At 43.9% G+C, this 27646-nt stretch overlaps 1 protein-coding gene and 1 long non-coding RNA gene across 4 annotated transcripts in view; one reads left to right on the forward strand and one right to left on the reverse strand.

Annotated features, from left to right (window-relative positions):
* LOC147013357 (ras GTPase-activating protein nGAP-like) overlaps positions 1–27646 on the forward strand; it is a 404833-nt gene that overhangs the window by 162503 nt on the left and 214684 nt on the right. For all 3 annotated transcript variants that reach the window (XM_085855118.1, XM_085855117.1, XM_085855120.1), the window contains exon 3: positions 24041–24141. In XM_085855118.1, the coding sequence (XP_085711244.1) occupies positions 24041–24141 (101 nt within the window). The remainder of the gene's footprint in view (positions 1–24040; positions 24142–27646) is intronic.
* On the reverse strand, positions 15023–27105 carry LOC147013359 (uncharacterized). Its single transcript, XR_015051292.1, has 3 exons — positions 27087–27105; positions 15905–16003; positions 15023–15755 (listed from the first exon to the last, which is right to left on the reverse strand). It is a non-coding gene; the product is annotated as an uncharacterized LOC147013359 (long non-coding RNA).

Raw genomic sequence — 27646 nt, forward strand, 5'->3', positions numbered from 1 at the left:
TGCTCCACTGGTACTCATTTCGACGACCTCGGAAGGATGACAGACTGAGTCAACCCCCTGGTGTTAATCCAGCAGGAAACGGGGCTTGAACTCGGGACCCTAAAATCCCAAGCCACCACCCTAACCGCAAAGCCAACACCAGGATAAATAATAAATTTTACTATTATATATATATATATATATATATATATATATATATATATATATATATATATATATATATATATATATTTTTTTTTTACACTCCCTTCCCTCAAGCAAATATTTTATTATTTCGTACGCAGCCTGTGGTTGCTGGTTGTTTCATTGCTGGGATCACAGCTGTGCCCCTGATGTCATGCCCCCTTTTTCCAAGAAGCTGGTACTCATTTTGCTGACCTCAGAAGGATGGCAGGCTGAGTCAACCCACCTGGTGTTATTTAACAACACGACAGGACATCAAACTCAAGACCCTAAGATGTTAAGCCAACATCAGGCATAGATAGTTGATCACCGAGTGATATTTTACATGTAAGGGAAGATTAGTTACCTGCCTGATGATTTTGTTTTGGATGAAGCACTAAACCAAGCAAGAGACTCAATGGTCAGGGCGAAAAGAGTATTTCTCGCATCCTTGCTGGTTGCGTGCGGACACATATGTATCTGACAGTCGTTTATCCACATTAGACGTGAAGGGTTGGTGGAGCCTTCCGTGCTGCGCCATGTCGGTTATTTATTCAGCTGTGCCAACAGTTTACTTTTGAAGGTGCTGCGGTCGGACTCCATTTATCGCTTCACTTTACCATCCTCGAACTTCAGGTGACGATTGACAGCAAATTCCCAACATTTTTCAAGGCTTTTTTTATTTTTATTTTTTACTGACACCACCTTTGCACCTTTACTTGAACCTCCCCTGTCATGTGGTGTTCTTATTCTTCAACATTATTTAAGCGCAGTATGTCTTCACCTTCACTTCAAGCACTTATTTCAACATTATTATATTTGCTGATATATATTTATCGTGCAATTTATCCTATTTCTTTGCACACCAACTATTTCTTTTTTTATATTATTGATCTCAATACTGGACAACAGTAGCTGTCAGCCTTGGGGTTACATTGCATGGATTAAAATGACAAGCTGTCACTCAGATGCTATACTGGTGTGACAAGGAGAGTGTTAAGCTTCCTATCTTGTCTACACGCAGTCGCTTGCTGACATAATGTGTCCCATTCTGTAAGCACTGCTGCCAGATTTGTATAATCCATTAGTTAGGGTAATATAGTATTTATTTTTTCTCTTGTTTTGCACTTATCCTATTGTCTCCATTGTCTTTGATGAGGTGAGTGGTGAGCGGTGGAGTTCGAATGGGATAATTGTGTTTTCCTTACTTCTTCTTCATTGTTTGGTCCTCAGGTTGTCTTTCAGATCCACTTGGTTTTTATTGGTCAAAACACAAAGAATATACCTCTTCAAAACCCAGACTATTTCGGTGCACTTCAGGACAAAGGCTTCCCTCAGCTGATGTTGAGAGATGTTTGGCATACTCGCCGTACTTGGCAACTGCCGGTTGGCGAGAGTGAGCAGCCATGGAAGCAAACATAACTGTAAAAAAAATTCACAATCAACACAAAGAGAAGTCTAACAAATAGGCCTTCAAAATGTAAGTGTACTGTGACAAACTACATTTGAGAGGGGTTGTGGGAGGGGAGGGAGGAGCTCTTAGCTACAAAAGACGATACAAAGATAGCATTGAGAGAAAGCAGACTAACTGTTGCAGTGTTGCAGTCACAATGTACTTGGTAGAGAAGTCAAACAAGCACCAAAAGCAAAGAGCATGAGTAATGAACACCGACTGTGTTCTCTGTACAAAATGAGTGTCTTTGCTGCACTGCCAACACTCGTGTCAAACTCGTACACAGCTTCACTGGCCATGCACCGCAGATAAAAAGACAAAAGCAAATGAGATTAATAAAAGGCATCTATACGATAAGAGAGCGGTTTGTTTGTGTGTGCGTGTGTGTTTGTGTTTGTCACCATTTTTCTGAGAAATGGCTGAATTGATCTTCGTCATAACTTTCAGAGGTTCGTCAGTGAGTTCCAGGGAGTGTTTCAGGCAAAAATCAAAATCAAAAATTCGAAAAATTTGAAAAACAAAAGTTTTATTTTATTATTATTTTTTTTTTTAAAAGGCTGTACAATGCTGAAGGTTTTTGATTAATGACAGTTAAAGTACACATACGTATAAATAAATACAAAACAATTACCAGACATTTATTTTTTTAAATTGCTGTACAATGCTGAAGCCTTTTGATTAATGACAGATAAAGTACACATACGTATAAATAAATACAAAACAATTATCAGACATTTAAATACAAATAAACCTCTTTTCGAAGCAGTCGAAGCTCGTGATACATCTTCTTCTTCTTCCTGAATGGCATTATATTTATAGATTGAGGTCAAAATTAATGCAGAAGCATCAACGGTACAGTCACAGCATTCATTCGACGAATAACATCGAATTTCACTTCCAAGGTAACACTTTTACAATGCATCTTAGCCAATAATCTACAGGGTGTTTACAAAGTCCCGTTACCCCCTCCACAGAACCTGATTTTATATATATATATACATATATATATGTTTATATATATATATATATATATATATATATACATATATACAGTCATGCGCCACTTAACGACGGGGTTACATTCTGAGAAACGTATCGTTAAGCGACGTCGTCGTTGTGCGAACATCTTTTTTTTTTTTTCGTTTTCGAACATCGTACTTTCACAAAACTAGACACCTTGGCTATATGGTATAGCCTATTGCCCCTCGGATACAAATCTGTGCAGCATGTTACTGTACTGAATACTGTCGGCAATTGTAACACGCATCCAAGAGAGACTGAAGACACGTTAGTTTTACCTTTGTGCTGTTCATGACGGCCATCGGTGTTGTTAGCAGCAGCTTACAATCTCCTCTCGCATTGATTATAGAAAGATGAGTAAATAGCGTTTGGATTTTATAAATACGTAATCATTGTGTGGTGTAGTCTGCGGGCCTATGGGGAGGGGCATGATGATGATGCATGATGGGCGTGATGATGGGAGGAGTGGTCGTGGTGGTTATCGTATCTGCAAGGGATATAGGGTGTGCGCGCCGTCTGAGGCGTCCTAGTAATACTGGAGTCGCCCGGCTCGTGAGTGTGCCGAATACGGAATAAAGGGGAGCCGCCGGGCAGAGTACGCCCGCGCTCGCACTTGTACAACACAGCTCGGCTCGACTGTCCTTCCGCTCGTGTCTGCCTGCTAAGCATCTCTCATTTCAGTACAGTACAGTTGGCGAACGAGGATCTTCGGATCGGCGTGTGTAAGGGCGGCAAATGACCCGTGCGGTTCCAGGCTACGGAGCCAAAGGTCTCGCCAGCATGAGCATGGCAGAGGGTCGGTGCACGGCAAACGTACGCGTGCCCGCCTTCGTCGGAATCGACTTCGGCCACGTCGAGTGGGCAACGTTCGTTCGTTTGGTTCATTTTCCTGTTCATTTTGTCGAGGACACGCGTTTCGGCTCGAACGCGGCGTGGGACGTCGCGCAAGCTCTGGAGAATGTCCGAGGTCTCGATGGTCGGGGCACAGCAGATGGTCTAGGGGTCATCGCGATGGGCCAGGCACGCACGGCCATGCGCACGGTCTGGGCGCGGGTCGTGGGCGAGCGTGGCAATGCAATCACTCGGACGGCGGTCTGAGCTCTCGAGGTCGTCTACGGTGTGTGGGCCGAGGGTCATTGCCCATTGTTACGGTCATAGATGGCAGTGTGCGAAGCGATCCTTCCGTCCCGGGTCGAAACCTGCTTGCGATTGATCCGGAGATGACAAGATCAGTGGCGGGGGGGGGGGGGGCGGGGGGAGAGTGAGCGAGGCACGGATCGGGTGTCGAATTGAGTCCACTCGTGCTGGCCGCGCATCGCATTCGGCTGTGCAGTGCAAATTCACGACAGAGGAGCGTGCGGCACGGTTCAGAGATCGTTTTATTTCTGGTCTGCGAGCAGCCATCCTACGGTTGACCGACATCACATTCGACTCGGCGGTCGCGACTGCTTCATCTGTCGAGCAGACACTCACGGATGTCCGCGCCATTGCTGGCCAGGACGTAATGAGTAGCTCCAGCTGGAGCATGGCGGCTAATCCCGAGGGCCACGCGGTGACCGCACAAGTGCCGCAGGTCGCGCAGCCCGGAGTCCGCGCGATGGCACAAGTGCCGCAGGGTGCTCGCGCGCCTAGCGGTGCGGGACGAGGGTGCGCACCGCAGCACGGTCGCACCGGGAGTGAAGGGGCACCGCAGCACGGTCACACCGGGAGTGAAGGGGCACCGCAGCAGGACCCCGGTGACCTGGAGATCAGCCTGCAGCCGGGGCATGACGATGCCGGCAAGCCGGAGCAGGAGCCGGACCCGGCGAGCCGGACCCTTTTGGGTCGGAACGGGTTCCGGTTCGTACCTCCAGATGTGCCAGTGCTCTCTTCGAGACCTTCGTCGAGTACCGAGGGCGAGGCTCTGGCGGCGGGGGCCGCGTCGATGCAGCGGGAGCGACCGTTCGTTGCTGCCTGCGGCGGTGATGTGCGGTTCAGGAGCGGCGAGAGCCGTATCAGCTCTCGCGATGAGTTCCCGCGCTTCGTTCGCGATGAGTTCCCGCGCTTCGGCAGGGTTCGTGAGGCAATGCGCGTCAGTGTTGTTCAGGCAGCTTCAACAGGTGGCGGTGAGCCCGTGGCGTTAAAGGGAGTCGCGAGTCGCAACATCAAGTCGACAACCAAGAAACGGACTCGTGATGTGGGTTGTGGGTTGTTGTTCAGGGCATATATGTTTTTCCTTGCTCTAGTGATGCAGTTTAACGTTGTTGAAATAAATGCCAGCAGTTCTCGTGTGAAAGTGGATTTGGCGGGGATCAGTCAATGGAGTTGGTGTTATGATCAATGTGATGTGGGGGCGAATAAAGAAGGTTTATTGGCCTCCAGTTGCCCCAGGCCGCAGGTAATTGCTTTGTCATGTGCTGGGATTTTATCAAAAAAGCGCGCTGTATGGAAAAATGAGTTTGCAATACTTCGAATAATGTTCGTAGTGATTTATAACGAGCCTATGATTGCAGTGTGGTTTAAGTGGAGTTGCTCCCGTCTCGCGGCCGTGTGGGTCTCGGAGGTCGACTCAGGACCAAGATTGGTGCCCTGGTCGGCGTTACCCCCACCTCTGGTTGCGAGCGCAGCTCTCTGTGTTCGCTCAAGGCCGTTTGGACGGGCGTTGGCGTCTCAACTGATTGTGGTGCGTGAGTTGTTTTGGAGCATTAAATGCATACAGCCAGCGGCGCTGTTCAGCGCCCCCGGCCAAGGTCGATCAAGGCTGGCGCCACGGCTTCCAGACGGCGGGCTTCCGGCCTCGGAATGTTTATCTACATCGGGTCTGCCTGGGGGGATTGGGCCGGAGGCGTTTGATGGTGCCGGGGGAGGTTGGCGCGAAAGGTCGCCACGACCTTGGCGAGGGCCATGTCAGCATGGGCCGCCTGGGGGCGTTTTTGCTGCGTAGTGCTGCTGTGCTTCTCATTTTGCTGCTTCATATCGGTAACGCGGTCAGAATTTGGTGGGTGCTTTGTGCACCTCCATCTTTGGAACCTGGCCTTTGCTGTTCCACTCGCTCGCATCGACACATTATATGATGTGGTGTGCTATTATACTTCGCTATTGGTCATTTTATTTTCATGATTATTATACCGAAGTCCTTATAATTCTTCTTATATTGGTGGTCATTTAATAATCATACTTTTAGGAGGGAGGAGTGTGGTGTAGTCTGCGGGCCTACGGGGAGGGGCATGATGATGATGCATGATGGGCGTGATGATGGGAGGAGTGGTCGTGGTGGTTATCGTATCTGCAAGGGATATAGGGTGTGCGCGCCGTCTGAGGCGTCGTAGTAATACTGGAGTCGCCCGGCTCGTGAGTGTGCCGAATACGGAATAAAGGGGAGCCGCCGGGCAGAGTACGCCCGCGCTCGCACTTGTACAACACAGCTCGGCTCGACTGTCCTTCCGCTCGTGTCTGCCTGCTAAGCATCTCCCATTTCAGTACAGTACACATTGCATCGATGTTATAATTTACAAATGAAGAAACGAGCTCCTGTCAATTGTGATATATTTTCGGAACAGTGCGATTGTTTTAACAACATGAAAAGCTTCACTGAAAACAAATTGGTGTTTTAATTTCGACTGTAACAACGATTTATTCGCGGAATTCTTCAACTCAAAGGTAATTTACTTGCTGGAAGGTAAACGTGGAAACATTGGTTCAGTTTGAAAGCCGATTTCCTTGAATCCCGATTTAGCACGACCCTGTTTTTTTCGCGATGACATTTTATGGACCTCAACGATCGCATTATAACTGGGCCATACTGTGGTTTATTATCATTATGAGGTATTATGTACTGTACAATGTACATAATTGTACATGCTATTTTTATACGACTGGCAGCGCTACGTCGGCGACATCACTCGGCGATAGGAATTTTTCAGCAACATTTTTTTTCATTTTTTTTTTCAGAGCTGGCAGATCCATCGTTTATGCGATCCGTCGTTGCCCGGAACGTCGTTAAGGCCTAGGTCACATTTGCCACGGCGGCCGTGGGGTCTCAAAAATCTGCGGCCACTAGCAATTCTACGGCGGCCGCAGTATTTCCACGATCACACAATGTAGCAGTCACATGTTTTTATTTTTCGGGTAGCCGCACGGCGTAAGTTTATAAATCGTGGAGACCGAAAACGTGGGGGTGCCGTACGGTCTTTGATTTGATGTCGCACGGTGACCTTAGGGCGTCCCTGCGGTGGCAATATAATTTTCAAGGCAGACGCAAGGAGACCTCAAGGTGCCCGCAAGGCGACCGCAGGGGGGCTTAAGGCGAACGTGCGGCCAGACGGACGGTAAAGGACCAGTCACACCTTGACGTTTTAGCCAGCTTATGCCGATTTTTGGAAATTTTGTCGAAAACGCTGGTACACGTCGAATACGTTATGGGTTAGTTTTGATAACATTGAGAGCACGCTGAAAAACACTGCCATACGTCGTAGTACGCTGGCTTTAAACGTTGTACTTTTTGGTTGTCCTCAAATTTTCCATGCTTGAAATTTTAAGACTTATGCCAGCGTATGACTCACACGTTCCGCATAACACTGGCCATAAGTTGTCGGCACGTTACGCGATCGTTGACACACGTCGACACACATTACTTGTCAGGTACTCATAAGTCGAAACACGTCAAGGTAATGGTTAGCGTCAGTGTTCCAGACTCCCTGGTTTTTTTTTTCCTTCCTTCCTTCGGTATGATGGTGATGTTGACACTTCGATTTCTAATGTGGTTATCATATAATATCATTAATAGACTGCGGCTCAACGATTTAAATCATAACCGCACTGAACACTGAACACCGTCATACCGAAGAAAAAAAGAAAAAAAAAACCGGGAGTCTGGAACACTGATGCTAACCATTACCTCGACGTGTTTCGACTTATGAGTACCTTACAAGTAACGTGTGTCGACGTGTCAACGATCGCATATCGTGCACAACTTATTCCCATCGCATGCGGAATGTGTGTCATACGGCAAGTACGTCATAAAATGTTTAACACGTTTATAATTACAAGACGTACTCCACTTAATACGACGTATGATAGCGTACTTTAGCGTTCTATTCACGCTTACCAAACTTACTCATACCGTATTCGACGTGCGCCAGCGTTTTAGACGCATTTTTCAGAGGTCGGCATACGCTGGCAAGATCGCCAAAGTGTGACTGCGATGTTGACACTTCCATTTATCCGGCGGTTATGATTTAAATCGTTGAGCGGCAGGTTTTTAACAGGCTACGCCACGAGTTCGTCGGCGATACGTGCAGCGCACTATGCATAAGTTAGACTATCGTTGGGCAGAGGTTGTGAACGCTGACAACAGGCTAAGCATTCGTTGGTATAAGTTATCTATAAGACAACGAAACGTTCTGTGTCCGTTACTAATATGTTAGGCATTCGACCAACTCGTTATGAATACGTCCGAATCTTAAAAAAAAATCAAAAGTTCAACGTAAGCCAGCGTTTTACATACATTTTGATACGTTGCCATTGCTGGCTAAAACGTCAAGGTGTGACTGGGCCTTAACGAGTGGGTATATATACCAGTCCTTTTTTTACTGAAATAAAAATATACCAGTATATATAACTGAATATACTATAACTATAATATACCGTGGTCCCCCAGAATCCGAACGACCAAGCTGGTTGAACAAATTGAAATCAGAACAATTTTTTCGAGAAAGTTTGGCCCTAAGAACCCAATACATTAAACAAAAACCGAACAATACATTAAACAAAAACCGAACAAAAAAAAAAAAAACCGTGCGGCTACCCGAAAAATAAAAACATGTGTGACTGCTACATTGTGTGACCGTGGAAATACTGCGGCCGCTTTATAATTGCGAGTGTCCGTACATTTTGTCGACCCTCTGGGCGCCGAGCCAAATGTGACTTAGGCCTTATCTCGTGTTTTCACCTTCCATTTTTTTTTTTAAATCATCTTGTGTTTTAATTAGTAACAAAAAAAGCAATCCGATCACGTGGTGTGACGGACTGTTGGGCAAGGATTGAATTTCACAGCAAAACCGGTTGTAATTTTTAATCTCCATGATTACGTCAGCCCGATGCGTTTGATGAAAGTGATTGTGGTTCTGCGGGCATCATGTTTGATGAGCTGCCCTGGGGGCAGCGCTCTCACAGAGTGCGCGAGCGATCGGAACTCGAGCCTGTGTGGACCTTTGGATCTGGTGATTGTACCAGTTTACATACAATACACCACCACCGAAGGTCATTTACTCATCTTATTTTACCTTAAACATGGGGAATTTCAGTTTAAAGTGTCTTGAAAGTGGGTTTTCTTTGGGTCCACGAACAGATTAATTCACTCCATTATTTCTTATTGGGAAAATATTTTTTGAATCCAAACTTTTTGCAATCCGAACAGCCTCCTGGAACAAATTAAATTCGGATTCTGGGGGCACCACTGCGTATAGGCAAACAACTATACTCCGATCTCTAGCGGTAGCGCACGATGGACGCACGGCCGACGCAGACTGCCCCGGAGGCCGTACGTAGGTGCACGGCGGCCGTATGGGAACCGTGCGTCGACCTTGCATTGCCCACAGGTAGTCACACAGACTGCAAGGCCACCGTACGGCGACCGTGTAAATAGTGCAGCCGCCGTAATTTTTTGGGGGTTGGGAAAATTCAATTTTCATTGAGAAGAGCTTACGGCAGCCGCACGGAAAACGCAAGCCCACTGCACACCCTATGTACGGTCGACGGGGAACACATCTCCGTCATCTCTTGGCTTGTCTAATTGCTACGGCTAGCGTAGAATTGAAAAAAAGTTATAACTCCGTGATTTCATTCCACGGCGACCCTACGGCCTGTAAAATATAGCCAAACGGCGTAGGGCCACCCTGAGGCCACCTCAGTTTCTCTGCGGCCGCCGAACGTTTCTGTCAATTCAGAGGGCGTACGGCCGCCTTATCCTCGCTGTAGAGCAAATGTGACTGAGGCCTAAGCTGTGCATGACTGTATATATATATATATATATATATATATATATATATATATATATATATATATATATATATATATATATATATATATATATATATATATATATATATACATACATATGTACCGGGCGTAGTGCCATGCGCCTGTAATCTGGCTACTCGGAGGCTTGGGTTGGAGGATCGCTTGAGGACGGGCCACGCTATGAGAGGGTGTAGGGTAACCCGGAATCATGGCGAAACCCAATCCTTATCCCTGTGTCGTAAGAGGCGACCAGGGTTGCGTCAGGAAGGGCATCCGGCGTAAAACCTGTGCCAAATTAGAATGCGGATCATAACGGATGATCCGCTGTGGCGACCCCTAATGGGAGCAGCCGAAAGACGAACAACAATATATATATATATATATATATATATATATATATATATATATATATATATATATATATATATATATACACATGTCAACAGCCTGTCATCCTTCCGAGGTCGGTGAAAGGAGTACCAATCCAATGTACTGGTAATAGGGGACTTGCATCAGTGGCACATCCTCACCCTCAGCTGATGATGCTACCCACAGCCCTATGCTGCATAAGAAGGAGGTTGAGGCAATGGGTGTAAATTCTGAGATTTTCATGTATTGTGTACATGGCCTTTAAGTTGGCTGTCCTGTCTGTTTGAATTCCATGACTGATAAAAGATCCCTTGGTGCCATTCAAAAAGAGCAGGCCATTGTGCTTTTTACCCTGGCCTGTAAATTGTTCAATCTTACCAGGATCTGCAAGAGCAGGCATTGCATCAGCACAGCTCACATGGTACACAGCTCAACTGAAAGCCAAAATGTTGCTCAATTCCTCAACAGCAATCTCCATCAATTGATGAAATCAACAGGACGTTGAGCAGCAGTGGGCAGGAGACAAGAGGGGCGGGAGATGGCAGGACAAAACAGTGGGGAACAGAGACATGAGGAGATTTGTGGAAGGGAGATGGAAGGGGCGGGGAAACACGGGGTATACAAGATGGACATCACAGGGACTTTCAGGACCTTACATTACAGGAAACTTTCAGGAAGGAAGGCAGGGAATTTGAGGAGGTGGGTTTGCGGTGGATTGACGGGGGTAGAAAAGATCGAGGTTTTGGATGGGGGAAGACAAGAGGTGGTGGTGAACGGCTGTTTTGAAGACCTGGAGGGAAGAGTGGGATTGAAGAGAGTGTAGGAGTTTATTCCAAAGGTGGGGAAAAAGAGGAATGAAAGAGTGAAGGTGAGCTGTGATTCATGATATTGGTAATTTTACCAGAAGGGGGTTGCTGGCGAACCTTGAGCATCCTGCGGAAATATAGGAGGGATACATCACAGACAGAGCAGGGTGGGGGAGACCAGAGAGGCAACAGTAGAAGACAGAAAGACTACCCACCTGCCTGCGGTGAGAGAGTGAGAGGCCCAAAGACTCAGCCTCATCGCGGGAGATACTCATGATCCTAAATGTCTTGGTTTCCACACCGTGAAGCTGAGAAAGGTGAGAGGCAGGAGCACCAGCCCAGAGGGGAGAGCAGTACTCCATCAGGCTGCGGACGAAAGTTTTGCATGTGGTCAAGAGCTCAGGTGGGCCGAGGAAGGACTTTGCACGATGGAGGATGCCAAGTAAGTGACTGGCTTTGAAGGCTAGGTTGAAAATGTGGCTTTCCCAGGAAAGATCGTGGCAGATAGTGAGACCCAGAAGCCTGAATGAAAGGACTTCTTCCAAAGGATTGTTGAGAAAGTCAATGGGGGGAGGGGGCTCCAAACGGTCCTTTCGGAGAGACGTAGTGAGAGTGTGAGATTTGTCAGGATTGAAAGACATGTTCCACATGTTGGACCAGTTTGTGATAATATCCAGATCTGCAGTGAGTGACGAAGCTGCTGCATGCCCTTCTGAGGGATGACAGATGGTATGACAGAGGGTGGAGTCATCAGCAAAGAGATAAAGAGGATTTTCCAGAAAGTCAGAGAGATCATTGATGAAAATCAGAATAAAGAACAGGGCCCAGAACGCTGCCTTAAGGAACTCCAGCCTGGACAGGAAGAGGGGATGAGAGAACTCCATTTTGGGTCACAAGTTGGCTGTGACAGGAGAGGAAGTCTGCAATCCATGAGTGGAGATGGCCTTGGATACCATCGGAAGAGAGTTTGGTGAGCAGGGTAGGGTGTCAGACTGTGTCAAAAGCATGCAATATGTCTCGGGATATGGCTCTGATTTCAGTCTGGCATTGTGGACCTCCATCCATTGTTGGAAGAGCAGAAGTAGCATATTCAGAGTAGAGTGACCTGGTCTGAAACCAAATTGATGATTGGAAATCAAGCCATTGGAGAAGAGGAAGGATTTAATGTCTGAAGCGATGATGGATTCCATAACCTTGCTGATGATTGGAAGAAGGCTGATTGTTCTGCAGTTGCAGGGATCTGTTTTTGCACCTTTTTCTGCAGAGTGGTCATGTTTGCTGATTTCCAAGCAGATGGCAGATGACCTTGAGCAAATGAGAGGGTGGGTAAATAGAACAGAGAGAGATGGTGAGCAAGAGCAGAGGAGCAGGTTTTTAGGACATGTGGGCTGATGCCATCTGGACCGGTTGCAGAATCTGAGTCGAGGTTTGACAGCAAGCTCTCCACTTTGTCAGAAGAAAAGGACACAGAGTCCAGGGACAGCAGGGTGCGACTGGTGAGGTCGGTGCAGAAAGCGATGGGTTTCGGACACAAGATTTAGATGCAAATACCGAGTTTAGGCATTCAGCCTTTCATGTGCGGTGTCAGCAGTGCAGCCATTTAACGTAAGGGACGGGATGGAGTGGGAACATACCTCATAAACAGATTTGATTAGATGCCACCAGGATTTGGAGGAGGGAGAGAGGTTTGAGAGTTCAGATTTGAGATTAGAAAGCTGTTGTTTTCTGGCTCTCCTGAGGGTAGATACACACTTGTTCTGAGCTTTATGGAAGGAACTGAGATTGCCCTCAGTTGGATTTGCTTTCCATGAGGCAGAAGAGTTCTCGCCTTTGCAGTTAAGAGGAGTTTCCCTAAATCTCCATCAACCAGGAAGATATCTTTCAATCCTTGGAGAATCTCTAGTTTTACAGTTACTTTACTGAAGGCATTATTTTCTTTCTCTCAGCAAATGTAAAGTATGCAAGGAAGAAAACGAGTTATGTCTCACTACTGCTTGCAGCAGTCAAGTGTCCCCTTTGGAAGGTTATTTAACACTGGGCACACGATACCTGAACATTCCCCGATGAAGACCATCTGGTCGTTGAAACGCTGGACATGAGCTTTACCTATTTTGGGCAGCTGTACTGTAGTTGGTGCAGTGCCATCATTTTTTCATCCGAATCTTGCACATGACGACCATTTTTTTTTGTTGCTGTGGTTCCCTTCGTGTACAGCCTTTTTGGCTGCTGGTTGCATCATTGGTTAGTGGCACGGCTATGCGGCTGATGCAGTGCCCCTATTACCAGTACACGCTGGTGCTCATTTCGCTGACCTCAGAAGGATGGCAGGCTGAGTCAACCCCCTGGTGTTAATTCAGTGGTAAACGGGGCTCAAACTCAAGAACCTTGGATCCCAAGCCACCACCCTAACCACTAAGCCAACACCAGGGTTGTTTCTGTGGTTATTTGCGTTCAATATATCAAGATGGGAGCAGAGAGAGAAAAGAGAGCATGACTGGTGTTAAATTGGAATGATGAACTAATGAAGAAGGTGCTGAAGCATCCAGGCTACCTCGTTAGCCTCGTTATATGTAACTCAATGATAGTAATGACTGCATGAGTAAAGAGACGTGTGTTTGGCTTGATGGAGTCACACTGTCAGATGAGGTTTTGCTGTGAGTGAACCTTAAAATCGGCACCTGTGGCTTGGCACGCATCTGTCGAGGACTTTACCAGGCATTTGGCTTCTATGCCAAATTAATGTATTTGTGCCAAATTAAACGATCGCAAGAAAACTAAGTTGACGACTGTTGCTGGCAGGAATCTCCCACTGCTCATCCGTCTGCCACCTGGGGCATATCCAACCTTCCCTGCTGACAGTCTTCCAAAATAAAAATATTCCAATGAGATCATTAAGCCATGAAAATTGACGTGTGTGTGTGTGTATGTGTGTGTGTGTGTGTGTGTGTGTGTGTGTGTGTGTGTGTGTGTGTGTGTGTGTGTGTCAGTCGGCATGGGGTATTCCACGAATATTACAAAAGAACATTTTGATATTGTAATATAGAACTTTTTTTTCAAACACTGTACAGTAATGTTTTATTTAATATTTAATCAGTATTTAGCACAGTATCCGTGAGCCACATCACACACCAGGATACCTTTCCTTTGAACCAAACCTCATCTCATCTCAAAATTGATATCAAATGCAAATGATGTGATGAAAATCAAATGAAATTACCATCACCGAAATTTAGTTTCTTTTGAACTTCAAATTCTAACAAACTTCACATTTGAATCAACCGCTTCCAGGGTAAAAAAAAAAATCATGTAATTTGATACTTGCACTCCTATATATTCCGGGAGATGACGGAAAACCAGACTCATTGACATTATGCATTCTTGTTAGAGTGTCCGCTTTGAATCTGAGAGGTCGGGCGCTTCAATCGCACCCTGGTTGAGTCCATAATTATACCAAAGACTTTAAAATAATTATTTTAAATAATGCTCTTCGCTTGACACTCAGCATGAAGAGGCGATGCAAGATTAAACCTTGTGGGTTTGCATCCCGTGGGGGGTAGGTTCTTTCTCCTTAATCGCTCCACTGAGTGAGGAGACAAAAGCAACATTGCAACATGACTCCATTGACACCAAGATTGGCCTGAGAACTTTTGTCACTTCCTCCCGTGTCACCTTCCTCCCAGCTGTGGTTGTCTAATGTTAAGTCCTGTGTTGTGTATAGTCTGTCTGCATGTGTGCATACAAATTGGGAAACAGCTCTTCCATGATTCTTCGTCCATGTAAGGATGGCTAAGAAGTACACACACTTGCCTCCAAGCTGTCTAGCCTGGGTTCGAATCCCGAAGCAGCTGTACGCTGTCATCGCAGTGTTTCACAAGCAGTGTGTGATTCATCAATGTGTGTGTGTGTGTGTGTGCCGTTCCTCAATGCATGTTAAACTGGGCATCCCATCAACCGACATTAGTTGGTGGACGTTAAAGATCCCAGGGTGTCCTTTGCGAAGAGTAGGCGAGCTATCGCTGACACCCTGAGCAAATTAAAATTTTCTGCCCGAATATACAAAGAGCATTGCATCAGCAGCACAGCCTTGCCCTCAGCCAATGATGCTCCCCCACAAAGTCTTGTGCTGCACATGAAAGAAGAAGAAGTCCATGTATAAAATATTATAACAATGCAGTCTGGATCTGCCCTTGGGCACCATAAGCAATGCACACAGCTGGGGAAATACTCATCAACCCACACAATGCAATATCCCAAAACAAAAGTAAAATTTCAAAAACTGACATCTGCTCGATCTTGTCATCATCATATTTTTAGTTTCCTTCCTTAATTGAAAATGTAAAATGCACCATTAAGCAGAAAATAAAACAGTGAATTTCCCAGAAATTTCTGCCATAGCTTGCCTTTTATGGTACCCTCATTGACTGTGATGTGCAACTGCGTCATGATCTGTCTGTATTGGACAATTCTGCATGACACATGACTGACTGCAGAAATTTTGGGGAAATTAATTAACATTACATCTGCTGCCTTGTGTAATGTTTCCTGTAAATATTAAAAGTGAGACATTCAAGACCAAGATAGGTCATCTAACAATGTGGAGCTTCATCAGGGTATATAGATTGCAGGAGTCTGAAAATGAACGATCTACATATACTGTATGTGTGCTTGTAGATCTGCATGCCGACTCACACACTCACCGACACACAGACCGGTTACATTAGGCTCTTCGAAATCCATTTGGTAACCCGTTAGGCAAGTACTTAGATAGAGTCTCTCAGTTTGTGTGATCAAGTACCTGTTGAGTTTGACACGGTCTGAATTCACCAGCAGTGTTTTCACAGAATGTTTTGCTGAAATTCCAGGAGAAATTCATTAAGTGGTCCAGTCACTTCTGTGGAGCAAGTCCTGGGAAGCACCGTGTTTGAGGCACGGGCCTTGTTCGGAGTCTGTGCGGAATCACACATAAAATAAGCGGCAAAGCCTGAAAAGTCAATGGCAGTCTTTGTCAAAATGAGGAAAAGGTGATGACTGTTTTATTCCTTTTGGGTTTCAGGTTGGTTTGAGAGAAAGAGAGATAATATTTTTTTTAGCTCACCTGGAATGTAGTTCTGGGGAGTTTATGAGATGGCTCGTTGTCCATCCGTCAGTCAGTCCGTCCGTCTGTCCATAAACATTTTCAACTTCTTCTCTGCAACTAGACACACAATTTTTATGAAACTTGACCACCACCTTCATCACCCGTGATGTACCAAAGTTTGTTCATGGCATAAGAAAAATTGGCATCTAAGGGGTTCTCTGGGGGTTGCACCCCCTCCCCCAAAACCCTCCAAAAATAGGTATACAATCCTCAAATCTAACAATTCTGAGCTCTTTTCAAGCTAACTTTTTGTGTCAACTTGAAATCTGCCTCCCCATCAAAAACAATGGAGATCAAAGGAAAGAGAATTGACTGATTGCACTCTTTCAAGACTATTTTCAGGATCATAGAGGCATTTGCAAGCACATGCTCACTTTGGCTGAGAATCCTCATGTTATTCTCTTTCCTTTGATCATCCAATACAGTGTAACATCATTGATAATGTGCTGGGCCATGCAAATGAGGATTTTCCTCAAAGTACCCCTCATGAAATGTGGCCTCATAAGGCCTCACCAAAGGCATTGCATTTTAAAGCTTATTTTGTGTTGCTGATGATGCTTTCAAAGCAGAAACATGTCCAAGACTGAGGCTTAAAATGCTGGCTGGAACACTGCTCCCTCCCCCTTCTTCCCTTCCTCTCTTACAGGGGTTGTTAATTCTTTGGAGAGATCTCAAAACAATGATAAATAAGTGAATACCTCATCCAAAGGTGATGACCTGTAATGATGCAGATATTGAAACTTTTAGAAATGGACTGGCACTTACCTAAATGACAATTATTGTGTTAACATACAGTGGGGAGAACAAGTATTTGATACACTGCCGATTTTGCAGGTTTTCCCACTTACAAAGCACGTAGAGGTCTGTAATTTTTATCATCGGTACACTTCAACTGTGAAAGACGGAATCGAAAACAAAAATCCTGAAAATCACATTGTATGATTTTTCAATAATTAATTTGCATTTTATTGCATGAAATAAGTATTTGATTCATCAGAAAAACAGAGCTTAATATTTGGTACAGAAACCTTTGTAATTACAGAGATCAGACGTTTCCTGTAGTTCTTAACCAGGTTTGCACAGACTGCAGCAGAGATTTTGGCCCACTCCTCCATACAGATCTTCTCCAGATCCTTCAGGTTTCGGGGCTGTCGCTGGGAAACACAGACTTTCAGCTCCCTCCAAAGATTTTCTATTGGGTTCAGGTCTGGAGACTGGCTCGGCCACTCCAGGACCTTGAGATGCTTCTTACGGAGCTGCTCCTTAGTTGCCCTGGCTGTGTGTTTCGGGTCGTTGTCATGCTGGAAGACCCAGCCACGCCCCATCGTCAATGCTCTTGTTGAGTGAAGGAGGTTGTTGGGCAAGATCTCGCGATACATGGCCCATCCATCCTCCCCTCAATACGGTGCAGTCGTCCTGTCCCCTTTGCAGAAAAGCATTGCCAAAGAATGATGTTTCCACCTCCATGCTTCACGGTTGGGATGGTGTTCTTGGGGTTGTACTCATCCTTCTTCTTCCTCCAAACACGGCGAGTGGAGTTTAAACCAAAAAGCTCTATTTTGGTCTCATCAGACCACATGACCTTCTCCCATTCCTTGTCTGGATCATCGAGATGGTCATTGGCAAACTTCAGACGGGCCTGGACATGCGCTGGCTTGAGCAGAGGGACCTTGCGTGCGCTGCAGGATTTTAATCCATGATGGCGTAGTGTGTTACTTATGGTTTTCTTTGATACTGTGGTCCCAGCTCTCTTCAGATCATTGACCAGGTCCTGCCGTGTAGTTCTGGGCTGATCCCTCACCTTTATCATGATCATTGAGGCTCCACGAGGTGAGATCTTGCATGGAGCCCCAGACCGAGGGAGATTGACTGTTATCTTGAACTTCTTCCATTTTCTATTAATTGCGCCAAGAGTTGTTGCCTTCTCACCAAGCTGCTTGCCTATTGTCCTGCAGCCCATCCCAGCCTTGTGCAAGTCTACAATTTTGTCCCTGATGTCCTTAGACAGCTCTCTGGTCTTGCCCATTGTGGAGAGGTTGGAGTCTGATTGATTGAGTGTGGACAGCTGTCTTTTATGCAGATAACGAGTTCAAACAGGTGCAGTTAATACAGGTAATGAGTGGAGAATGGGAGGGCTTCTTTAAGACAAAACTAACTGGTCTGTGAGAGCCAGAATTCTTACTGGTTGGGAGGTGATCAAATACTTATTTCGTGCAATAAAATGCAAATTAATTATTAAAAAATCATACAATGTGATTTTCAGGATTTTTGTTTTAGATTCCGTCTTTCACAGTTGAAGTGTACCTATGATAAAAATTACAGACCTCTGCGTGCTTTGTAAGTGGGAAAACCTGCAAAATCGGCAGTGTATCAAATACTTGTTCTCCCCACTGTAGCTCATAATCCTGAATGCACTTATGAGTGAGCGAAATAAAAATGGCTTTGCAATTCAAGTGTCAATTGTTCACTTAAGTAAGCAGACAAGAAATTGGTCCAAAGAAGATGATAAGTTAAATTTACCAGAATCAAATGTGTTTAAGCTACACAATTATGTGATAGATATACATTCAGTAAATGTCCAGTCTCGTTAAGGGAGGTTGGTTAATAGTTCCCAAACCATTTGGCGAAATGTTCAGGAGGTGAAAAGGAATCAGGTCAACCAGGAAGTTTTTGTTTATTAATCATGGTTGCCCTTAAGAAGGTGTTGATGCACCTTCTTCTTAAACCACTATAGTCCACATGGTGTCAGAACAGGTGTCACCACCCCCCCCACCCCACTTAATGAAGGGGTTATGTATCTAAATACCCTTACGTTACACGAACCTTCATTATGTGGGAGCTCGTTACCTTCGCAAACTTTGTTGCGAAGGTTATGTTTTGATCGCTGTGTATTTATTTATTTGTGAATATGTGTGTTTGTTTGTTTGTTTGTTTGTTATTCGCATAACTCCAAAAGTATTGAACTGAATCGCAGCAAATTTGGTGGGATGATTGGTTATTATCCGAGGACCATTTGATTTGATTTTCGGAGCGATCGGGTCAAAGGTCAAGGTCATGAAAAGGTCAAAATCGTCTTTTTACCATAGCGTGGTCAATTTCTATCCAATTTGCATGCAACTAATGCCAAAATGTTCAGAATTCAATGCCCCATCTTGTGATATGTGACATGACACAATGTCGTAATAACCCTTTTTAGCGGTTGGGAGTCAAAGGTCAGGGGGGGTCACGACATTGCAAAATGTGCGGTTTTAGTCATAACACGGTCAATTCTTATCCGATTTGCATGAAACCAACACCAAAATGATGACTGTTCTGTTCCCCACACTCTAATACCAATTACAAAATTAAGAGTACAAAGGTCAAGGTCGAGGTCATGAAAAGGTCAAAATCATCATTTTGCCATCGTGCGGTCGATTTTTATCCAATTTGCATGCAACCAATGCGAAAATGTTGTGAATTCAATGCCCAATCTTGTGATATACGATATGACACAATGACGTCATTACCTTTGTTAGCAGTTTGGGTCAAAGGTCAGGGGGGTCAACGACCTTTATAATCATAACGCGGTCAATTCTTATACAATTTGCATGTAAGTAGATTCAAAATGTTTAGAATTCAATTCCCTATCCTGTGATGTGTAATATTTGATTTCTTATAATGTGACCAGTTGTCATCAGATTGACTTGACACCGACACCCAAAAAGGTCAGGGAGTTCATACAGAAATTGTACAATGTACGTGAATCAGTGTCAAACAGCAGGAAATTTAATGTTTTTAAGCCATCATAACACATATGAGATGGCAGATGTGGTATGGAATTAAATACCCTCACAATCAACGGTTTCTGGGGGGGGGGGGCAAAATGTAGCATTGGCGAAGGTATGCGCTCTGCTGAGTGCCTGTTCTAGTTTTCCATTATTTATTATGGGTAAATTACACTTCGTTTCCAAACTGTAATTTTTTGGTCTGCTGGCGAAGCAATATGCTTGGTATAATGATGACTTTAGCTGGAAGTGACATTATAATATTATTATTCACCTCATAATGAAGACAGTAACACAATAATAAAGTTACTTTAGTTGTAACACTTCCCAAAACATTCTTGAGTCCAATTTTCCATATGAGGAGAAGGCCGAGGGAGGTGGTGGAGGAGATGGTTAGTTTTTAACCCATTCATTCTGAAAAGTTAATTATTTGCAAGCCTTTGGAAAAGTGGTCTGATGCCTATACACCTCCCAGATAAAGGGGTGTGTCAGAATAATGTGTTGCACGCTTGGAACAAGATCACCCATAGGGCGGGTACTCTGGTCGTGATAATAATAATTATCATAATAGTAACAACAACAATAATAATAATAATTCCCTTATGCTGCAGCACGTCATTTAGCCAGGTTGCCTCTCATTCATTAATCTGCTCATTAATGGTCCCATGACACTCAAAAGTACTGAAATTTCATTTATATTTGTCCTAGAGGAGTTTTTCATCGTGATTTCTGATCTGACAATGTTTCTTCATAATACTCATTCTGTAAAATGTAAAATTAAAAAAACAAACCTCCTCAGGAACGCCCCTAAAAATTCTACTCAAAGGGGCGTAACCCACATGACGTCAACTGCAGTTTGACAAAGGCTGCACATAAATTACTCGGGTTGGTGGTCTACGTGATTCTATTGGCTTCCTGTGTGTTTCCACATTTGATTGATCGACTCAATTGCTTCGTTCATTTCTGCTTTTAAAAAATCGAACATTTGGTTTTGAATAATGGATGACATGGACTTTGATTTGTCTGGTAGCGACAGTGAGTGTGAGAGAAATGAAGGATTTTGGTCTGAATCACATAGAGAATTGTCAGATAACATAGTCGCGGGAGGTAAAGTTCAGGTAGCTGGAAATGAAATACGGCCTTAGCAGTTCGAGCCCGAAGCAGGACAAGCAGAGGAAAATGGCGATGAAATTCCCAGCGTTCATTATGATTGGGAGGACATCGAAGGAAGACTTGGCAATAACAACTGGTTAGACTAAATCCTATTCGTAATTCAATAATGTAAATTCGACTTGCATACTGCTCGATATCAGAAATATTTTAGTGAGGTGACGTGACCAGCGCAGCGGACATGTTTCTCCGTGGCGAATTAATCACAAACAAGGCCAGCGCATGTCATCGGCCGTATCTCTCCGCGCATAAAACGAAGCAATCTCGCTGTCCGGATACGATGAAAACTTGTGTTCAGAACACACCTTGTGACACAATTGTCTCGAGTAGTCTGATAAATCTGACGTTCTGTTGCATTTTTATTTATTTTATTCCTACTGTTGTCATGTAGCACCAGTAGAAAACAATGAAGAAAAGAGAATAATAAAAGAAAGCTACAGCACATCAGATTTATCGGCCTAGTTGGATGGACGACGAATTTATCGGACTAGTTGGACGGACGACGGATTTATCGGCCGAGTCGGACGAGCGACGGATTTATCGGACTAGCCTAGACTCTAGAGATCTCGAGTCAATCCACTCTGTGCGAGTTTCTGCATGTGACGTCAACGCTGCGGTTCGCTGAAGTCAACTTTTTTAAGGGGCGGGCATAGCAAGTTGTGAAAAGCACCAGAAATGAACGAAATATTGGTCTAATTATCCCATTTTTGATTAAAAAAAAACATGGGTGATTTCTTCACTAGGAAGGTCAAGTTAATATATAAATAACCAGAAAGTTTTGGGTGTCATGGGACCTTTAAAAGGAACTTCAATGCAGGAAGCCATGAGGCCTATCGAACCTACACTATGATTTTCAACGCCAGGCTGTTGGTCCATGCTCAATCCTTTTTGAATTCTGAGCATCAAGCAAGGAAGCAGCCCATACCATTTTTAATGGTTTTGTTATAACTCAGTCGGTGTTCAAACTGCCAACCTCCCAGATTCAGAATGGATGCTCTAAGTCCAAACATTGCACCACCAAGTGTGGTTAATGTTGTTGCACAATATCCTTGGTGAGTCATTGTGGAGCATCCTGTAACGTCTTGCACATACAACGTTTCAGCGTCAGTCTAAGATAGCCTTCGTGATGTGCAAGACAGCATATCATGCGGCCGTATTACCTCTCATTGGTTAATTTGCTTATTTGGATAATGATATGCATGGGCTATGAAACACTATTTTTTTTTTATCTCTGTTGGCCTTTTTTGTTTGAGACTTTTCCTATTCTTTGTTTCTTATTCCGTGTTCACTTGGTCCTTTTGGTTTTTTACATTTATTTCCTGCCATTGATTTTTTTCTGTCCTTACCAGTTTGGTTCAAGCTCATTTTCAGAACCTTCAGCTTTTTATTATTTTATTAGTTCAACCTTCAGCTTTAAAGCTTATTTTCACAGGTTTGAAACTTAGTATACACTGTTTTTGTCTTGATTGTAAGGCCTTAAAGTTAAACACAATGCTTCTTTGTATGACTGCAAATTCAGTCTTCAGACTCGAGTGCATGAGTTTATTGTACGACCATGTATTTTGGCTTTTTGGTCAAGGGTTACGTGTATCGTTTGGACGAATTTTACTGTATGCTTTGCTCTTTGGGCTAAAGTGCTTGTGTTTCAGTATGTCATAATGTTCGGATTACTTTTTTTTTTTTCTCGATAAAAAGAACATTTCTCAATTCAGAAACAGTGCTGTACAGGAGTGGTGTTCATATTAACCGACATAATTCCAGGCAGTCATTTCACACTGTCACTTTTGGGTATTTCTCCATGATAATCTGTATTTAAATCTCTCTCTCTCTCTCTCTCTCTCTCTCTCTCTCTCTCTCTCTCTCTCTCTCTCTCTCTCTCTCTCTCTCTCTCGCTCTCTCTCTCTCTCTCTCTCTGGCTTTCTTTGTTCCTTATGCACGGCCACATCTTTTAAGTTACAAACTCCAAACCTTGGGGTACAAATACAACTTTGCGTGGGTGGTAACATTGGCTAGGTGGCCACGGCCTCACACGAGGGTGTAGGGGGCTGTGAAGGGGTGTAAATTATGTGTAAATGTGTACCATGTAGCACAACCTGATGGTGACAGAGGGTATTACAATTTCCTTTTTACCTGGGCAACGTTGAGGTGAAAGCACTCTCTTCACACTGGTAAATTTGTCATCCTTCCTTTCTCACCCCCCCTCCCCCCACTTTCCCCGATCTCCAAACGGAGATGCCTTGCAAAGCCTGTCGTCGTGTGAGACATTTATAGTGGGAAGGGACATCAGGATAAACGTGGGGACAAAGTGGGGGGGGGGCGAGTGGGACACGAGGATGGGGAGGAGGGTGGGTGGAGGGGATTAAAGCACATGGATACATTTGGTAAATAGGACGACTAATTGGTCCATCCGTGAGGTGACGGGTAGGCTCTCCTTGTCTATACGATGAGACATTTGTCTGTGTGTCGCCATTTTTCTCAGAGATGTCCAAACGGACCTTCGTCAAACTTTCTGAGGTTCATCAGGAGTTTTTTTTTTCGGAAAAATTGTTTTTTTTTTAGTTGAATTCTTTTTCTTAATTGCTCTAAGTTAATATTAAATGATGATCCCTGAAAGGTAATATTAAATGATCCCTGATCCCATTCCTTAGTGGATGTAGGGAAGTGTTTTAGGCCCCCCCACAAAAAAATATTATTTCTAGAAAATGCCAACACGATTAGAACAGCATCAGGCAACGTCAGGTACCCCTGCTAGTGTCCCAGAAAGACTCCTTTCTAAGAATATGGATGTAAACCTTAAGCATTGTCTGAATTGGTTTTTCATTTCACTGTCCAATGAATTAATGATATAGTTGCAAGTCATTAATTTTGACCTTGGCTGCATTTTTCTGATTGGTTGCTTTGATAAAGTTCACAGGGCGTGCAGCAGATGTAGTAAATAAATCCTCAATGTCGAGGGCAGAGTGAAAGCAGCGATGACTCGTCGACTGCTAACCAATTTCAAAACCCTATAGGTTTAAGGTTTACACATCATAATTCCCACAGTTGTTGAAGACACCTTGACCCCAACAGTAGCTTTGCTCAAAGTCCATGACATCACATATTCAACGTGGTTTGTGGTTTCATGTTTGACCGTTGTTTCCCTCTATCCTCACCACCTCAGACACTCTGGTGGAACACTGGCGGCTCAGCAGCTCAGGACTGGTTTCGGGGGGAGAAAAGGGCGATACGATGGACGGAACAACATCACCGTTCCGAGTAACTGTAAGCTCATCGCAAACACCATGTAATCACAGATGGCACTTAATTATCAATACTCCAACCAGTGATCTGTCAGTCTGTTTTGGTTTAGCTTGTCCTCGTTACACTTTCACAATGCAAAAGCACCATAATCAGAAATAATGTTGATATAAGTATGAAAATCACCAACGTTCCTGTAACCCAGTAACTGATGAGATGATAGAGGCATTGATAGTAAGAAGCTCGGTGCGTGCTAGAGTATAAGAGAAACGATTTAAGCAAATTGTGAATTCTAACTAACACTTAGTACAGCCATGTATGTACACATGCTGTTGTTTGTAAGATTATCATGTATGCGTTTATTTATTGTTCTCGATAATTATGTTAACGATTTTTATAGGACCTTTGATCCTCTACAACACCAGGAAGAAACCCTTACATTATGTAAACATAAATAAAATTGCTTGGTCACTGAATACTAAAGAAAGCAAATCACCTCGAGAAGTGATGTTCTGAATGGATAATGCAGTACAACTAAGATACGTAGTGCAGCATGTTAAAATCGGTTGTTGATGACAGTTTGAATATTTGAACAACAGTTTGAGTCAATGGTTAGTTGGAGGGCTGTGTAATGGACATTTCTACAAGGTAAAGTGTTTATCGCTTAATATATTATCAGATAAAGTGATGATTGATTAAAGTTATTCAAATGTAGTAACACTTTAAATAAAAGTAATAATTAAATAGGTTTGAATGAGGAAATGGCATTGCTGTGTTGACTGACTGTTTGGGCACAAATTTGAGGTTGTGGGTCCATTGATGTTGAGTAATCTATTGATGTGGACCTGCGACCTGGGTTGTGGATCTGCCGTTTGGAGAGATTCTGGGCTGAAAGAATCGAAACCTTGATGAAAAATCAGACAATTGCTTATGAGTTAAGGTTATAACTTCAAATAAAATACCTTTTGTAAGTACTTACCAGTACATAGTGTGTGTGTGTGTGTGTGTGTGTGTGTGTGTGTGTGTGTGTGTGTGTGTGTGTGTGTGTGTGTGTGTGTGTGTGTGTGTGTGTGTGTGTGTGTGTGTGTTGTCTGGCTTCCTTCTTGACATTACAGTGCAGTAATTGGTCTTTATTTTAATTAAAGCTAAATAATGTACTTCTTTTCCCATACTTGGCAAATGATATGCATTTATATATACCTTAAAAGCCATACTTGGCGAGAACAAGGGTATTGGCACATAACGCCATCAGTTACTTTGAGATCTTTCATCACAACTTAACTGTGGATGTGACATTTGGCTTTGTCGGCATTTGAAGTGGAGCATGCTCCTGGATGCAGCACATCTTGATGGCTCTACATAGGACAACTTTTTTATTTTGTGAAATAAGGCTGAGAACCTTACACACACACACACACACACACACACACACACACACACACACACACACACACACACACACACACACACACACACACACACACACACACACACACACACACACCTTATGGAGATCTTCAAAACCATCCCTGGGAATATTACTACAAACGAACTGCAGTTGGAAGATGTCCAGGGCTCAGTGACGATCCTTAAAACAGCCCTCGGAACAAAAGTTTGAGAGCAACAAAACGTCACAAATTGGTCCATGAATCATGATCCTTTACTAAAACGGAGGTGGATACTTTGAGACCTGGGAGGACTCCGTTCCACCTTCTGAAACCGTCATATGGAGATAAACCAATGACATACACCAGCCAAACATTGGCCATCGACCTTGGGGTAAGAGAACACACTGGGTGCTGATGGGGCCATCTAGTGGAGGAGATTTTCTCTCCGCAATGAAGGAGGCTCTTTTTTGGAGAAATCTCCATCCTCATGGATCCAAACCCACAGGGTTTGTCTGTGCTCTCTCCTCCAAATGCTGAGCATCAAGCGAGGAAACAGGATATGCCATTTTTAAGGTCTTTGGGATGACAAACCACCAACATCCCAGATTCAGAGCAGACACCTGATCCACAATGCCACTGAACCTGAGTTTTCCTTTTTTTTCTCCCCACAAAAATATTACATTACCTTTAAGAAATATCCACATTGAGTAGTGTGATCCACATCTGAGGGATTCAATTCCAACTGCAGAATGTCTAGAAGCAACACTCCAGTGTTTTTGTCCTCTCTGTCTCTGTCTCTGTCTCTGTCTCTCTGTCTCTGTTCTGATTGATTCGCTGCTTTCAACCATGAATTTGTAGCTGACGAAAAATTGCACCTTTTCAAACTATCCCAGTTGCAATTGTCATTAATAATAAACAGTGAGTGCTTGATGAATGACTTGAAGCACCCACTCCCTCAGGGAGTGGCCAAGGGGGTTATGTTATTATCCTTATTCAAATGTGTTATTCAAAATACTTCTCACTGCATAACTCAAAACACCTCTGCACTGGATAGCGTGGGGACAGGAATACTGCACTGTAAAGGGTGGGGACTTGTAATACCTGCCTCTACCTGGAGGTGGCACTACACGATACACATATACATAGAGAATTTGGGCCCCCTTCCTTCCCCCAAAACCACCAGCAAAGATAAAAAATTGGGGGCATGCTGATCCAATGCAGCAAGTCTGGATATAATCATCCCAAAACTGTAGGAGAAACATTGCGTGACAAACAAACACACAAACAAACACACCGGTCCATGAATTATAATAAGGGTAGTCTGGATGAAACCCTATGCTGAAAGATTTTTCTGTAAAAGATGTCAGGCCATTGCAGTGTGTCTTGCTGAAGGCCTACACCGAATGGTCATAGGGGTTGAACCCACAGCAATGCAGCAAACAGTTATAAGCTCCACTCAGTTTCCTCACCGACTGAGCTTCTTGTCAGCAACTATGATATTGTCATTGGTAACACCAGTAGAGTACCTGCCCGAACCGGCGATCTTATTCCAAGCATGCAACACATTCTTATGACACATACCTTCATTTGGGCGGTGTCGAGACAACTGACAGCTGCCTCAATCACTCCCGAAAATAAAAAAAAATAAAAACCTGTGTTATGTGCATGAAGCAAAAACATACCTATTGCCGGTAATTCAAAACACCTCACTGCACTGAAAAACGTGGGCACATGAATACTGTACGGTGAATGGTGGAGACTTGTAATACCTTCCCCTACCTGGAGGTGGCGATACACGATACACATTTACATAGAGAATTTACATTCCCTCCCTCTCCTCCAAAACCACTGTCAAAAATAAAAACACCTCTATCTTTCTATATATTACTAAAACTCTCATCATCTTGTAAGTATGTATGTATGTATGTATGTATGTATGTATGTTCCCAAAATATAGCCAAAACGGTACACGATAGCACAAACATTTTAGGGCCACTTTACTCAACATTCGCCTGCGGTGTGCAGTCTCAAGTTTCATTCAAATCGGGCAATGATAAAAATTATTAAATAATCAATTCCCGATTCAGTCAAGTACTCTTCGGGAGAATTTGATCAATGCAAACAACCTCAGCGGTATAGTT

The sequence above is a fragment of the Eptatretus burgeri genome, chromosome 14 (genome assembly GCF_056783735.1).
Source record: "Eptatretus burgeri isolate ZD-2024b chromosome 14, Ebu_testis_v1, whole genome shotgun sequence".
NCBI classification, from domain to species: Eukaryota; Metazoa; Chordata; class Myxini; order Myxiniformes; family Myxinidae; genus Eptatretus; species Eptatretus burgeri.